Source organism: Pyrus communis, chromosome 4 (genome assembly GCF_963583255.1).
Source record: "Pyrus communis chromosome 4, drPyrComm1.1, whole genome shotgun sequence".
NCBI lineage: Eukaryota > Viridiplantae > Streptophyta > Magnoliopsida > Rosales > Rosaceae > Pyrus > Pyrus communis.
Window position 1 is genome coordinate 27,586,658 of NC_084806.1, and position 14,174 is coordinate 27,600,831.

The 14,174-nt window shown below is 40.7% G+C and overlaps 1 protein-coding gene across 1 annotated transcript; it reads left to right on the top strand.

The window, feature by feature from the left end:
• Positions 1 to 1,775: 1,775 nt before the first annotated feature.
• Positions 1,776 to 4,497, top strand: LOC137732928 (uncharacterized). The gene is made up of 7 exons (XM_068472171.1): positions 1,776 to 2,187; positions 2,269 to 2,669; positions 3,027 to 3,146; positions 3,384 to 3,437; positions 3,591 to 3,777; positions 4,049 to 4,122; positions 4,231 to 4,497. Exons 1-7 carry the CDS (start codon positions 1,776 to 1,778, stop codon positions 4,495 to 4,497), a joined length of 1,515 nt encoding a protein of 504 aa, XP_068328272.1.
• The last annotated feature ends 9,677 nt before the right edge of the window (positions 4,498 to 14,174 follow it).

Sequence of the window (14,174 nt, forward strand, 5' to 3'; positions counted from 1 at the left end):
TCTATTATTATTATTGCTTCTGCACTGTGCACATGGCTATGTCACCCTCGCGTGATGGCCAGCACATCTTGATTTCGGTCGGGGTGTGTCAGTTTGGTATCAGAGCCTGGGTTTGGCAATCTTGCATATTTTGTGAATATTCTAATTATTTAGGTGTCTTCTGTCAGAACTATGTCGCCTCGTAGAGAGCCACATCGTTCACCTGAGCCTAGTTCCCCGATATAACTCAGTTAGGGGAAGTTATAACTCATGTTATTTAGTTTTCGCTTTGCTATCCTCAGAGGACTCCCCTCGAGACTATTTATAACTTGAAGTTGGATAAGTTTAAGGGTCATGAATGACATGAAGGAGCAGAACGGTGGCTCGATCATCTTGAAAAAACTTTCCGAGTTATGCAAAGTCAAGGGAATCTTCCTCCTAAAAGGTATGGTCGAGATGACTATATGGTTCTTAGGTAAAAAACCAACATCCTGGTGGGAACATGAGGCTTGTCAGTTGACCCCAGAGGAAATTGCTGACTGGGAATTGTTTAAATAGTTGTTTCAGAAAAGGTTTATTACCCCTGAGTATATTGATCGCAAAAAGCAAGAATTTACTCAATTGAGATAGGGGAAGATGACGGCGAATAAGTATTACAGGAGATTCACTGACTTGTCTCGTTATCATCCGGATGTTACTGCTAATCTGGTTGAGATGATCCGTCGTTTCAGATTGGGTACTAAGAAGAAGTGGCGTTCTATGACGACCACAACTCATTGTGCTTCTTACCAGGAGTTCTATGAGATTTTGTTGAGGATTGAGGATTCAGAGGATATGCCTAGTGAGAGTGAAAAGGAAGAAGAAAATGACGAGAATCAGAAGAGAGATGATAATGGTAAAGGTTATTCATCTCAAGGACCTTGCAAGACTCAGAGCTTTCAGCGAAGTGGAGCTAGTTTTAGTTCTTCCAGCGGGGGTTTTAGTGCCACTGATCAGAGAAAAGGTGGTAGATTTTCTGGAGGTCTTAGATTCCAGAGACAGGGGGATGCTAGTAGAGGAAGTGCTCCGTTGTGCCACAGATGTAACAATAGACATTTTGGGGAGTGTAGGAGATGCAGCAGTGGATGTTTCACTTGTGGTCAAATGGGGCATAAAGCTATAAATTGTCCTCATAATCAGCAGAGGACCCATCAACCTTCCTTGCCACCACCAGTGCTGATCCAGCAAGTTCCAGGGTCTGGTAGTTATGGTCAGATGGGTCTTGGTGGTGCTTACCATTATTAGGGTGACGTTGTTCCTTATGCTTCAGGGCAATATTAGTATTTCCAGGATCCTTATTATCAAAGTGAGTATCCTCAGTATTCTGGAGGTTATACGCCGTATCCTCCCATTCCAGCTGGTGCATCTCAGTGGTACCAAGGAGAACAGCCCCAGTAAATAGAGATTGCTTCCAGTAGTGCAGGATTTTCAAGGCAACTTGGTCAACCAAGTCAAGGCTGTGGTGTGCAGGGGCGAAATAATCAAGCTAGTAGAGGTCGTAGGGGACGACAACAAACCCAGGGACATATTAACAATATCTCTCTGTAGGATGCTCAGAATCATCTGGACTTGATCATGGGTACGTTAAACATTCTTGGTCACTTTGCTAGAGTTTTAATTGATTGTGGTGCTACGCATTCTGTCATTTCTCATACATTTGCTCAAGTGACGCAACCTCATCCTACACCTCTAGGGTATGATTTAGAGTTTGCTATGCCTAAAGAGGAGAGATGTTATGTTGATTGTGTATATCCAGGATGTATCCAGGATGTCCAGTGATTGTGGAAGATATAGTTATACCAGTTAACCTTATCCCGTTAGATATTGTTGATTTCGATGTGATTTTGGGCACAAATTGGTTGCATTATAATCGTGCCAATATAGATTGCTACGGGAAAACAATTACTTTCCATCGTCCTGAATTACCTGAGGTTACTTTTGTGGGTGAGCAGAGTGGGGTGAGGCATGGCGTTATTTCTGCTGTGAGAGCAAAAAAGTTATTATCAAAAGGTTACCAGGGATATATAACTCATGTGGTGTTGAATGATGTTGCTCCTAGTAGTGTGGAGGATGTAAAAATAGTCAGGCATTTTCCTAATGTATTCCTTGATGATTTACCTGGATTGCCACTAGACCGATATGTGGAATTCACTATTGATTTGCTTCTAGGTACGGATCTTATATCTTTGACTCTTTATCGAATGACTCCTGCTGAATTGAGGGCATTGAAGATTCAGTTGTAGGAATTAGTTGATAAAGGTTTTATCCGGCCTAGTACTTCACCCTATGGAGCTCCAGTGTTATTTGTGAGGAAGAAAGATGGGACTTTGAGGCTATGCATTGATTATAGGCAATTGAATCGAGTAACAATTAAAAACCGTTATCCATTGCCGCGTATAGATGATTTATTTGATCAGCTTCAAGGCGCCTGTGTATTTTCTAAGATTGATTTGAGGTCTGGTCACTATCAGTTGAAGATTAAAAGTGAGGATGTTCCTAAGACGGCTTTTAGGACTCGATATAGTCATTATGAGTTTCTTGTGATGCCATTCGGATTAACTAATGCACCTGCAACTTTTATGGATTTGATAAATCAAGTATTCCAGCCATATTTAGACAGGTTTGTCATTGTCTTTATTGACGATATTCTGGTATACTCTAAGTCTAAATCAGAGTATGTTCGACATCCCAATTTGGTGTTGAAGAGATTGAGGGAACACCAATTGTATGCTAAGTTTAGTAAATGCCAATTTTGGTTAGATCAAGTGGCATTTTTGGGACATGTTATATCCGTCTAAGGTATTCTGGTAGATCTTCAAAAGGTAGCAGCCATTGAGAATTGGGAGCAGCCACGAACCGTCACGGAGGTACGGAGTTTCCTTGGTCTAGCAGGTTATTATCGACAGTTTGTTAAAGATTTTTCAGTTATTGTATTACCACTAACGAGATTGACAAGGAAAGATATTAAATCTGAGTAGGATGATAATTGTGAGTGAAGCTTTCAACAGTTGAAGTATTGTCTCACTCATGCACCTATTTTGGCGCTCCCAAATGATAGCGGTAATTTCGAGATCTACAGTGACACTTCCTTGAATGGTCTGGGTTGTGTGTTGATGCAGCATGGTAGGGTGATTGCTTATGCTTCACGACAATTAAAGCCTCATGAGATGAATTATCCTATTCATGATCTGGAATTAGTAGCCATTATCTTTGCTTTGAAGATTTGAAGACATTATCTTTATGGTGAAAAATGTAAGATTTATACGGATCATAAAAGTCTCTAGCATCTTTTTACTCAGAAAGATCTTAATCTTCGACAACAAAGGTGGATTAAGTTGCTAAGTGATTATGATTGCACAATTTAGTATCACCCTGGTTGTGCAAATGTGGTGGCTGATGCACTTAGTAAGAAGACTCCAGTTAGACTTAATGCTTTATATGCTTGTCATATTCCTCTTTTTGCTGATTTAAGGTTCACTGGAATGAAGTTAGGGGTGGAAGCTTGAGAAGAAGCTTTACTTGCTAATTTCCAAGTTAGACCAATTTTAATTGATCGTGTGCTCAAGGTTCAGATGAATGATGAAGAAATCCAGGAGTTAATTGAAGCAAGAAGTCAAGGGAAAAAGAAAGATCTCAAAGTTCGGGAGACTGATCACATGTTTATGCAGGAGAACAAAATGTACATGCCGAATAATGCAGAATTAAAGAAAGAAATTTTGGACGAAGCGCACTGTTTGGCTTATGCAATGCATCCTGGAGGTATTAAAATGTATCATACCATTCAACCATTTTATTATTGGGGGTATTAAAAGAGAAATTGTTGAGTATGTGAGTAGGTGTGCCATTTGTCAACAAGTTAAAGCTGAAAGGAAGAAGCCTTTTGGGTTGATGTAGCCACTTCCCGTTCAACAGTGGAAATGGGAAAACATTACTATGGATTTTGTGTACAAGCTTCCTCGTACACATAATGGTTATGACGTCATTTGGGTGATAGTTGATCGGCTTACTAAGTCAACACATTTTATTTCAGTGAGGGAGAAGTATTCTTTAAGCCGATTAGCTGAATTATTTATATCGACGATTGTGAAGTATCATGGAGTTCCAGTTAGTATTGTCTCGGATCGTGATCCCAGGTTTACTTCTAAGTTCTGGGTAGCATTTCAATAAGCTCTTGGTTCGAGATTACTTTATAGTACATCATATCATCCTCAGACAGATGGACAATCAGAGAGGACTATTCAAACGTTAGAGGATATGCTGAGATATTCAGTTTTACTGTTTAGTGACCCTTGGCATAAGCGGTTGGATTTGATGGAATTTGCCTATAACAATAGTTTTCATTCAAGTATTGGTATGACACCATTTGAGGCACTTTATGGCAAGTCTTGTCGTGCACCTTTGTGTTGGTTAGAGGTTGGCGAGAGAGTTTTGGAGGGCCCTAATGTGACATCCCACATCGCCCAGGGGAGTGATCCTTAAATGTATATTCCAATCCCTACCTAGCACGAGGCCCTTTGGGAGCTCACTGGCTTCGGGTTTCGTAGGAACTCCGAAGTTAAGCGAGAATGAGGCTAGAGCAATCCCCATGATGGATGACCCACTGGGAAGTTGCTCGTGAGTTCCTAAAGACAAAACTGTGAAGGAATGGTAAGCCCAAAGAGGACAATATTGTGCTAAGGTGGTGCAGCGGGTCCGGGAAGTAATCCACCCCGGGCCGGGATGTGACAAATTTATATCAGAGCCAATCCTTGGCTGGAAATGGGCCGACGAGGACGTCGGGCCCCTAAGGGGGTGGATTGTGACATCCCACATCGCCTAGGGGAGTGATCCTTAAATGTATATTCCAATCCCTACCTAGCACGAAGCCCTTTGGGAGCTCACTGGCTTCGGGTTCCGTAGGAACTCCGAAGTTAAGCGAGAAGGAGGCTAGAGCAATCCCATGATGGGTGACCCACTGAGAAGTTGCTCGTGAGTTCCCAAAGACAAAACCGTGAGGGAATGGTAAGCCCAAAGCGGACAATATCGTGCTAAGGTGGTGGAGCGGGCCCGGGAAGTAATCCACCCCGGGGCCGAAGCCAGTGAGCTCCCAAAGGGCCTTGTGCTAGGTAGGGATTGGAATATACATTTAAGGATCACTCCCCTGGGCGATGTGGGATGTCACAATCCACCCCCCTTAGGGGCCTGACGTCCTCGTCGGCACATTTCCGACCAGGGATTGGCTCTGATACAAATTTGTCACATCCCCGCCCGGGGTGGATTACTTCCCGGGCCTGCTCCACCACCTTAGCACGATATTGTCCGCTTTGGGCTTACTATTCCTTCACGGTTTTGTCTTTGGGAACTCACGAGCAACTTCCCAGTGGGTCACCCATCATGGGATTGCTCTAGCCTCCTTCTCGCTTAACTTCGGAGTTCCTACGAAACCCGAAGCCAGTGAGCTCCCAAAGGGCCTCGTGCTAGGTAGGGATTGGAATATACATTTAAGGATCACTCCCCTGGGCGATGTGGGATGTCACACCTGAGATAGTGGAGAAGACTACTCAGAATATTCAGGTGATTAAATTTAACCTGAAAGCAGCCCAGGATCGACAAAGGAGCTTAGCAGATAAACATGCCACTGACAGGGTGTATAAAGTGGGTGATTGGGTATTTTTAAAGCTTTCATCGTGGAGAGGTATGGTACGGTTCAGGAAGAAAGGTAAGCTAAGTCCTAGGTACATCGGACCATATGTGATTACCGAGAGAGTCAGTGAAGTTGCTTACAGGCTTGAGTTGCTTCCAGAGTTGTCTAAAGTGCATGATGTGTTCCATGTTTCCATGCTTCGTCATTATGTTTCAGATCCGTCACATGTGATACCTCCTTAACCTTTGGAAATTAATCCAGATTTAACTTATGATGAAGAGCCAGCAACTATTCTGGAATAGAAAGATAAGGTTCTGAGAAATAAGACCGTGCGTTTAGTGAAAGTTTTGTGGAGGAATCACTCAGTGGAGGAAGCTACCTAGGAGACAGAGGAGCGTATGAAAGAGATGTATCCACGCTTGTTTTATGATTACTAGTGGTTTGTTTGTTGTTGTTGTGTAATTTCGGGGATGAAATTTTCTTAAGGGGGTATGTTGTGACAACCCGTCCCAAAAATACAATCTATTTTATCTTTGCTAGCGTGGAATGATGATTTTGCTCTTGAACGTTGTGTGGTGTTATATAGTTTAATCTTTGGATGTGGACCAAATATGTTAAGTCTTAATGGTTTGGACCCAATTAGAACTTAGATTTTCTTTGTTTTTGGTTGGCTGCAACCTGGACCACACACTCATGCACACACATCAACCCATTGACCCTCTCTTCCCCCTTCCCTCTCAGATTTTCTTCCATTTCCGTACAACTGTACAGACAACTCTCAAACTAACCCTTGCATGCACGGATCGACGTCGATGAGGTTGTTTTTATGTTCCTTGTGAGCCCATGAGCTCATCCATATAGTTAGTTGGACTTGAAGACTTCATTTACTCGAGAACCAGAAAACCCCGATGAGGTCCACTGTTCAACCATCGTGATTGAAGAGGTTCTGTCGAGTTTGGAAGTGTTATATTGCTTTAGAACTTCTTCTCGAAGCTTAGGGAAGAATTTTGGAAGGTTTTGGACGTTACGAAGCTCGGGTTTGACAAGTTGCAGAGATGGGCGGATTATCGTGATTTTCCCGACGAGATCCTATGAGTTTTAGGACCTAAAAGTGGTGAGGTTTTGCCCCTCTCATCCTAAGCTTCATTTTGGTTTAAATTTCGTGAAGTTTGGTTCAAAAATGAAGAAGATATGACAATTAGAAGGTTTTCCAGTTTTCGACGACGCAGACGCCGGCCGACCACTGCTCTAGCGAGGATCATTGGAGAAGACGAAGAATATTCCGTCAACTTTGATGGAATATACTAACGGCGTCAGGTATATTTAACAGTATATTTCATTTTTGGATGGAATATTCCCTAACGCCGTTAGGGTTTTCGTACGTATGCCAGGCATGCGCCTGCGCATGGGGGCACGTGGGTAGTCGGAAATTTTTTCTAAAAATATGGGGATGTTCGTGGTGTTGAGTAGATCACGTTGGTATATTCAAACGCCCCATTTGAGCATTGTATGAGAATCTATTATCTAGTTTCGTTTATGTGTTTTAAATTAACATTTATATAGTTGTTTCGCATATAGTGAAACCTATCGTCAAGACGAGCGCAGTCAATCGAGGCTTAGGGACTACGACCCTTCCACATACTAATGAGTGGGCTTTTGCTTTTCCGTATATACCTATATACTTGAGATTTTTCCCAGAAAATCGATTTAAATGAAATTATGTTTAGAAATGCCATGCATATTGATTTATACGTAGATCATCATTGAATTAATATAGTATGCATAATTGTGATTTGACATTGTGGACGCTCAGGTAAGTACCAGGTGAGTTGTAGATTGTTTATGTAAATTGATGATTATGTGAAATGTGTTGAGAGCTCATAAACCTGCACCACGGTGTTAGTGCTCGCGCCTGTGGTTAGGGCACAGTCATTTACGTGATGTTTGATAGGAGCATATTTATGCGACTTAAATGGCTTGTTCTCGTACATTTACGTTATGTTTCTTTAGTTATTTTAGTTCTTTATGCTTCTTTTGTGTGTTTTCAGGTTCTAAGGGCAAAGTATGCAAAAGGATGCCTTTTGGAGCCTTTTGGAGCAAATTAGAGATTGGAATGGATATCATATGCTTGAAGCCAAAAGGATGGACGAAATTGAAGACTTGAAGTAGGAAAGTTAAAACCTAAAAAGACCTCATGTTTGAGCATCATTGAAAACTCCTACGCATTTTAGAACACAAAAACAACATTCCTAGCAACCTTAGGACATTGTCGTGTGTTTCCTTGTGTCTCCCTTCCTTGCCATGCAAGGAAGGGCTTTGTTCCCTATTTTAAATACTTAAACACTACCACTTATCATTCACCACATATCATTCACCACTTATCATATCATACATTCATTTATCACTTATCATAATCATTCACTTATCACTTAACATATCATACACTTATCACTTATCACTCATAATCATCTACACATTTCAACCATTTAAACACATGTACTTCACCTACAACATCCACCTACTTCACCTACAACATCCACCTACTTCACCTACAACCTCCACTTACTTCACCAACCTCACACACTTACTTCACCTACAAATGACATAGCCATATGTTCCCTCCACTACTCCTATAAATACCCTTGCATTCATTCATTCATGGACATCTCATTTCATACACAACACATTACAAACACATTCTCCCTTCCCTAGCCGTGAGCTTCCCATCCATTCCCTTATAATCCAAACACCACTCCTCATCCATTTCCATAATCCCCCAAACCTCACCTTAGACCTTGTGCTACAACAACGAGGAAGATAAGAGGGCCTAAACGTTCATACAATTCAAGTGTGAGTTGTTGGAATGTTTAGGTGTTTCTTTGATTTCAAAGTTTAAATTCAATTCTCTTTGTTTTGTACGTATGAGGAATGGAAGAGAAGAGTGCCTAAACGTTCATACAATTCAAGTTTGAGTTGTTGGAATGTTTAGGCGTTTCTTTGATTTCAAAGTTATGAGGAACTAAACCCCCTTTAGCTAGGGGGTGATTCGAAACTATGTTTATATTTGCAATATGAATTGATTAACTTTCGTTGGAATTTCATAAGTTGTGGATTCAATTTGTTTAACCGTTTGATTGATAACTTATTTATGAATGTTTATTAAGAATGCGCGCTTAATTTTCATGCATAAATATGACGCTAGAATATAAGTGAATTTCACCTAATCGTTATGAACTTATATTCACAAGTAGTGGAGGTTGCTTATAAACAATCACGTTAAATGAATTCTTGGCACGAGTTTCATGCTCATCATAGTAACGAATGCCTCGTCAACACTTATAGTTTTCATAATGCTTAATGATCTTTGATTGTATCTTTATTGTGCTGTTCACGTAAAGGACTTTTGGAGAATGTGGTGAATTGCGTTGCGCTAACCCATCCAATTCATTAACTTAAGGAAAACTTGACGGTTAATTTAAGCGGACCTAATTAACCCGGGGCGTTGAGTTTCATAATTTATCGAAAGACCAACTGAGAATCAATCTTGTATGCAAGTGTAACATGTGTGGAGAAGAACCCCTTGGCTATTCCATCATCCATATTTTATTCACATTCATATTTACATTCTGTTTTAATTGCAATTTGTTCATTTAGTTTAATTTTGTCAAAACCTAAATCCCCCTTTACTTTAATGTCAAATTAGTTAGAAATCAATTTAGTTTGTGTTTTTACGTTTTTGAGTCAAATCCAAGTGATTAACAATCCCTCCTAATCCCCGGTCCAGAACGATCCCTACTTATACTTATACTACAATTGTCAAAAAGAGGGTTTAATTTATGCGCGTATAATTCTCGCATCAAATTTTGGCGCCATTGCCGGGGATTAGCAACTTTGCTAATCTCTTGGATTGTTTTATTTTCGTTTGTGTGTATATATTTTTAGTTTTATTTTAGACGCAAGACATGGCACTTGATAGTGCTTCTCTTTTGTCACAGCTTATGGAAGAGTACCAAACGCAAAGAGTTGGTACATTTGATCATAATCAATCAAGGAACGACGTGTTTTCCAATACTTACAATTCCGATTGGAGTGATCATTCAAACTCTATATGGTGGGAACCTCAACATATTCAACAAGAAGGATATTGGCAGCCTTATGAGGAGTTCTATTCAACGTCTATGCATCCACCACAACCTCATATTCAATATGCCCAACCAAACTCAAGTTCGTCAATAGATTATAATCAAAAGCTTAATGAATTACTTTGTTTGGTGCAGGGCTCACAAAACCAAGTCGAGGAGACTCAACAAGGAGAATATTGGCAACCATATGAGGAGTTCTATACAATGCCTATGCAGCCACCACAACCTGCCCAAAGCAATGTAAGTAATTCAAGCGATAATGATACGATTTTTCAATTACTTACTACTTTGACGCAGGAAGTCCAAACTCAAACCAAGGACGAACAAAATCAAGACAAGAAGTTGGGTAAATTGGAGGAGCAAATTGGGCAGATTATGGAGTTCATGAAACAAATTCAAGAGCAAAAAGTGGATGAGGAGCTGCTAATTGAGGAAGAGGAACACACGCAACCTATGGCAAGGGTGGAAACACCTTTGCCGCAGGCACCTATCGCTCCTACGCCATCCAATTCAGGTAAGGTTGTTCCAAAGTTAATTATTTCTAACCCCGTTCCACTGAATGTCCCTATTCCTTGCAGGATTATGCAATCCAAGGAAGAAGAGGGTGAGAAAGGCATCTTCGAATCCTTTCCAAAGAATCAAGAGCAAGATGTGACTGGGGAATGTCTAGAAAAGGATATACTTGAGGCAAACAACCCCAAAGAAATTGAATTTTATGACACAAGACAAGGACCAATACTCACATGCAATCTGGCCAAGTCCAATATCCCTGAAACTTTCCAGGGAGTGGTGTTTATTCTTGAGTTTATGTCGGAGCACACAGGTAAGCCGCCTCCCCGAATTTCAATTTTCTTTTATACTAATATGTTGTTAATGATCCAGGCACCCACTTTAGAATTTGAACCAATGCCGGTTTACTTCAAGTATCACCTTCCATTCAAGGACCAATTCCATGCCGTTTGATTTTATTTATGTAAAAAAAAAAAAAAAATAAATAAATAAATAAAAATCATATATTAAATAAAATACTAAACATGGAGAAAGATGGTGCTTCACAAAGGGTGTTTACGTGAAGCCCCACTACAAGGCGTCGGAGCTGAAGGCATCGGAGCAGAAGGCATCGGAGCGGAAGGCATAGAAGCGGAAGGCATCGGAGCGGAAGGCATCGGAGCTAGAGCATTCCAGGCCTCAATACTTGGCCAAGCGCTGGATGACCCAGGAAAAAGGTGCCTCTGGAGATAAGCAGAAAACCTTTGACGGTCGCTTTGAATCCGACCTTCAGACTCTTGCAGTTCATCAAGCTTCCTCTTCATGCCCGTCGAATAGTTGTTTGCAAGCACGTGCAAACTTCTATTCTCGTACTTAAGCTGCTGGATCTCTTGCTTAAGACTTTCCACCTCTGCCATCAATGATTCCACCTGACGGGAGCGGGCAAGCAGGCGTTGGCCCATGTTGGACACAGAACTCGCACACTGAACACTAAGTGCGAGGGACTCTTGAACGGCCAACTCATCGGACCGTCCTGACAGCAGCCTACTATCTTTTGGAGTAAGGAGGTTCCTAGCTACTATTGTAGCTGTTGTGGCGTCCTGCATCACGGAGTCTTCACCTGTGAGAGGACCGTTAGAAGATAAGAAAGAAGGGCGTCATACGTTACCTTGACGCGGCGCGCCCGTATCACTGCTAAGGCTCAATTCCAAGCTAAGGTTCGATGAGTTTGCCATTTTTCAAAAGTGTTCAAAGAGAAGGGATAGAGTTAAATTTCAAAAGGCCGGAGACGATGTTCAAGAATGGGAAATCTTCAGAGTGTGTTTGTTGTGGTGATCGATAGCTCTATAAAAAGCCAAGGCGACGCGTCCACCGATTCAAAAAGCCGGAATTTCCGGCGTAATTTTGGCGACGCTCCCTCGGCTTTTCAGAAAACGCGTTCAACTTTGTCAAAAGATTTCTGACAAAGCTGAAAACACGTGGAGGCCATCATCGCAACTACACATCTTTAGCCGACAAGCGCAAAGTTCGGCGACGCTTTCTCTGCTTTTCAGAAGACGCGTGCAGCTTTGTCAAAAGGAGCCGCATCCGCACTACTACGTGTCGTTCACAAAGCGAAGGGGCGCCTGCTCAGAAATCGAAGAGGCGTCTTCAAAGATCGAAGAGGTGCCACTATTTCAAAAAGCCGGATTTGCGGGATCAAAACGTTTGTCGACAAGGGTAAAAGAACAGTACCACCACTTGCTATTATCTCTATATATGTCGACCTTCATTTTTTTTGGCAAGGCAGACCTGAAGAAAATGCCCAGCTCTTCCTCACCTCTGAGGCCGCAAAGCCTTTCGAAATACTCAATTCTTTCTTCTTCCCCAAAGATGATACCAGATGACTGGAGTACATATGACCTAGGAGGAAACGGCGGATTGAAGCATGTGCTGATTCATTCACCGCTTCTTCAAAGCAAAGGTATCTCATATCATCAAGGTCTAAAGCAAAAGTATCTCATATCATGCTCTTTCCCTGTCTTTTTCTTTGTCCTTGTTCTTACTTGCATGGCAAAGTAAAAGAAGCAATCAGCCGGCACTTGGAGTCAGTCTTCCGATCTGGAGCCAACTGCCTGAAATCTATTCCTGATTGCTTACCTAGCGTTGCTCTCGAGTAGTCATCTTCAACGGTTGATACACTTCCGGAGAAGGGACCACTTCTGCAAAGGGGCGCGAGTAAGGCAAGTGAAAATGATACATTGAAGCATGTGGAGACAAACATAGGCTGAGTTATCCTCCAACCCTTTTCAATACGAATTGGAAAGATTGAACAAAGAAACAGACCAAAGGGGTATGCTCAGACCTTCGGGGAAGACCAAAAGAAATCCTCCAGCCTAGTAGCACAAAGGAAAATCAACAAGTGGAGGAGATTAAAAGAATCATGCAGCCCAGTTCAAGAGTATGCCTGTGGAATCACCAAGATCATTGCCTCAATGCAATCACCAAGGAGAAGAGGGAATTTACACTTCATAACCAGATTTGCGTCCCTAAACTCTTCTCTTTGTTAATTACATTTTGCCATGTTTAGTATGTTTAAGTTCTTTTTATGTGTTTACTTATGTTTTGTGTGAATCTATGCTTAAAACATTGAGGACAATGTTTGATTTAAGTGTGGGGGGTAACTAATGTTGTTAATGCAAATTCGTGGGATTTTATCGCCCATAACTTCAAATGTTGTTCCTTACTGTTTTAAGGTGTTTTTAAGTTGTTTTAGAGTGTTTTAGTATGTTTTGTTTTTATAACTCCGAAAATACCATAAAAATTTGAAAAAATTGTTTTGAAAAGCCTAAAAAGAGTGTTTTGAGTCGTTTTTGTGTGTTTGTGTCTTAGGGTACCTTCCAACACAATAATGAGGATTTGGTTTGTAATTGCATGACTGTTAAAAAGAGTTATAAACATGGATGAAAGTTTGATTTACTCTTGGTATATGCTTGGTTTTGGTTATAATGTATGACTTCACATGCAATCATAAAAGAAAAATTCGTTTTTGTAACATGCTTGAAGGAAGGAACTCAAACAAACGCTACAACCCTGAGAGACTTGAGCCTATAACGTTCTTTGGAGAGTATAATCTGTGATTTCTTGTTTTCTAAAGTCGTTGCATGATCTCATTATTCCTTGCTTGGTTACTACTTAGAATGCAATTGTATCATGATAGAACTAAATGCTAGAACTTATATCCGTTTCATTCAAAGCATGATATTGATTGCATAACATACAATAAGATGAAGTTGTTAGTTAAGCCAAAGCCAAAAAGCCTATCCCTTTTCACATGTATTGTAGGATTACCCCTTTTGAGCCTTTTCAAGCTTATTTTCTTTGTTAACCCCTTGTTCTTAAAGGATAGTGAAGCATGACTTAGAATGAACTCCTTTTGATCAATATACTGCAGAAAATAAGTGTGGGGGAAGATAATAGGGCACGGCCAAAGAATGAAATAAAGAAAAAAATTGTTGAAAAGAAAGAAAAAAAAAAAAAAAAAGAGTTGAAAAATAAGTGAGAATGATCTCACAAGCATTGGTTATTGAAACTAGGGTCCAAAAGAATGAATTTGACCCTAGTTGTTGCATGAATCTTCCCTTGTGTTTAAAAGTTGATTTCTGCCATTAAAAGTGAGTTTAAGTGTCAATTTCATTACTTCGCTTTCTATTACCTTTGTTTCACTTTACCTTTCTTTGTTAAACCATTACCCTTAGCCCCGTTACAACCCTCAACTTCTATCTTGATGTTATGTATTCAATATGTGGAGTTTGGAATTGATATGAGCTTATGGAATCACTGGTTATCATTCTAAGTAGTAGCATTCCATTCATGAGATCATATACATGTTAATAATTCCAGAAAATGCTTTCCTTGTTATA

Bases quoted from the DNA above. Each gene is read 5' to 3' on its own strand.
- LOC137732928 (XM_068472171.1), top strand. From the start codon at position 1,776: ATGTATCCAGGATGTCCAGTGATTGTGGAAGATATAGTTATACCAGTT. The intron at 3,438-3,590 runs GTTAGACTTAAT...CTCAAGGTTCAG, and splicing joins CACTTAGTAAGAAGACTCCA to ATGAATGATGAAGAAATCCA. The intron at 4,123-4,230 runs GTTAGTATTGTC...TATCATCCTCAG, and splicing joins TGAAGTATCATGGAGTTCCA to ACAGATGGACAATCAGAGAG.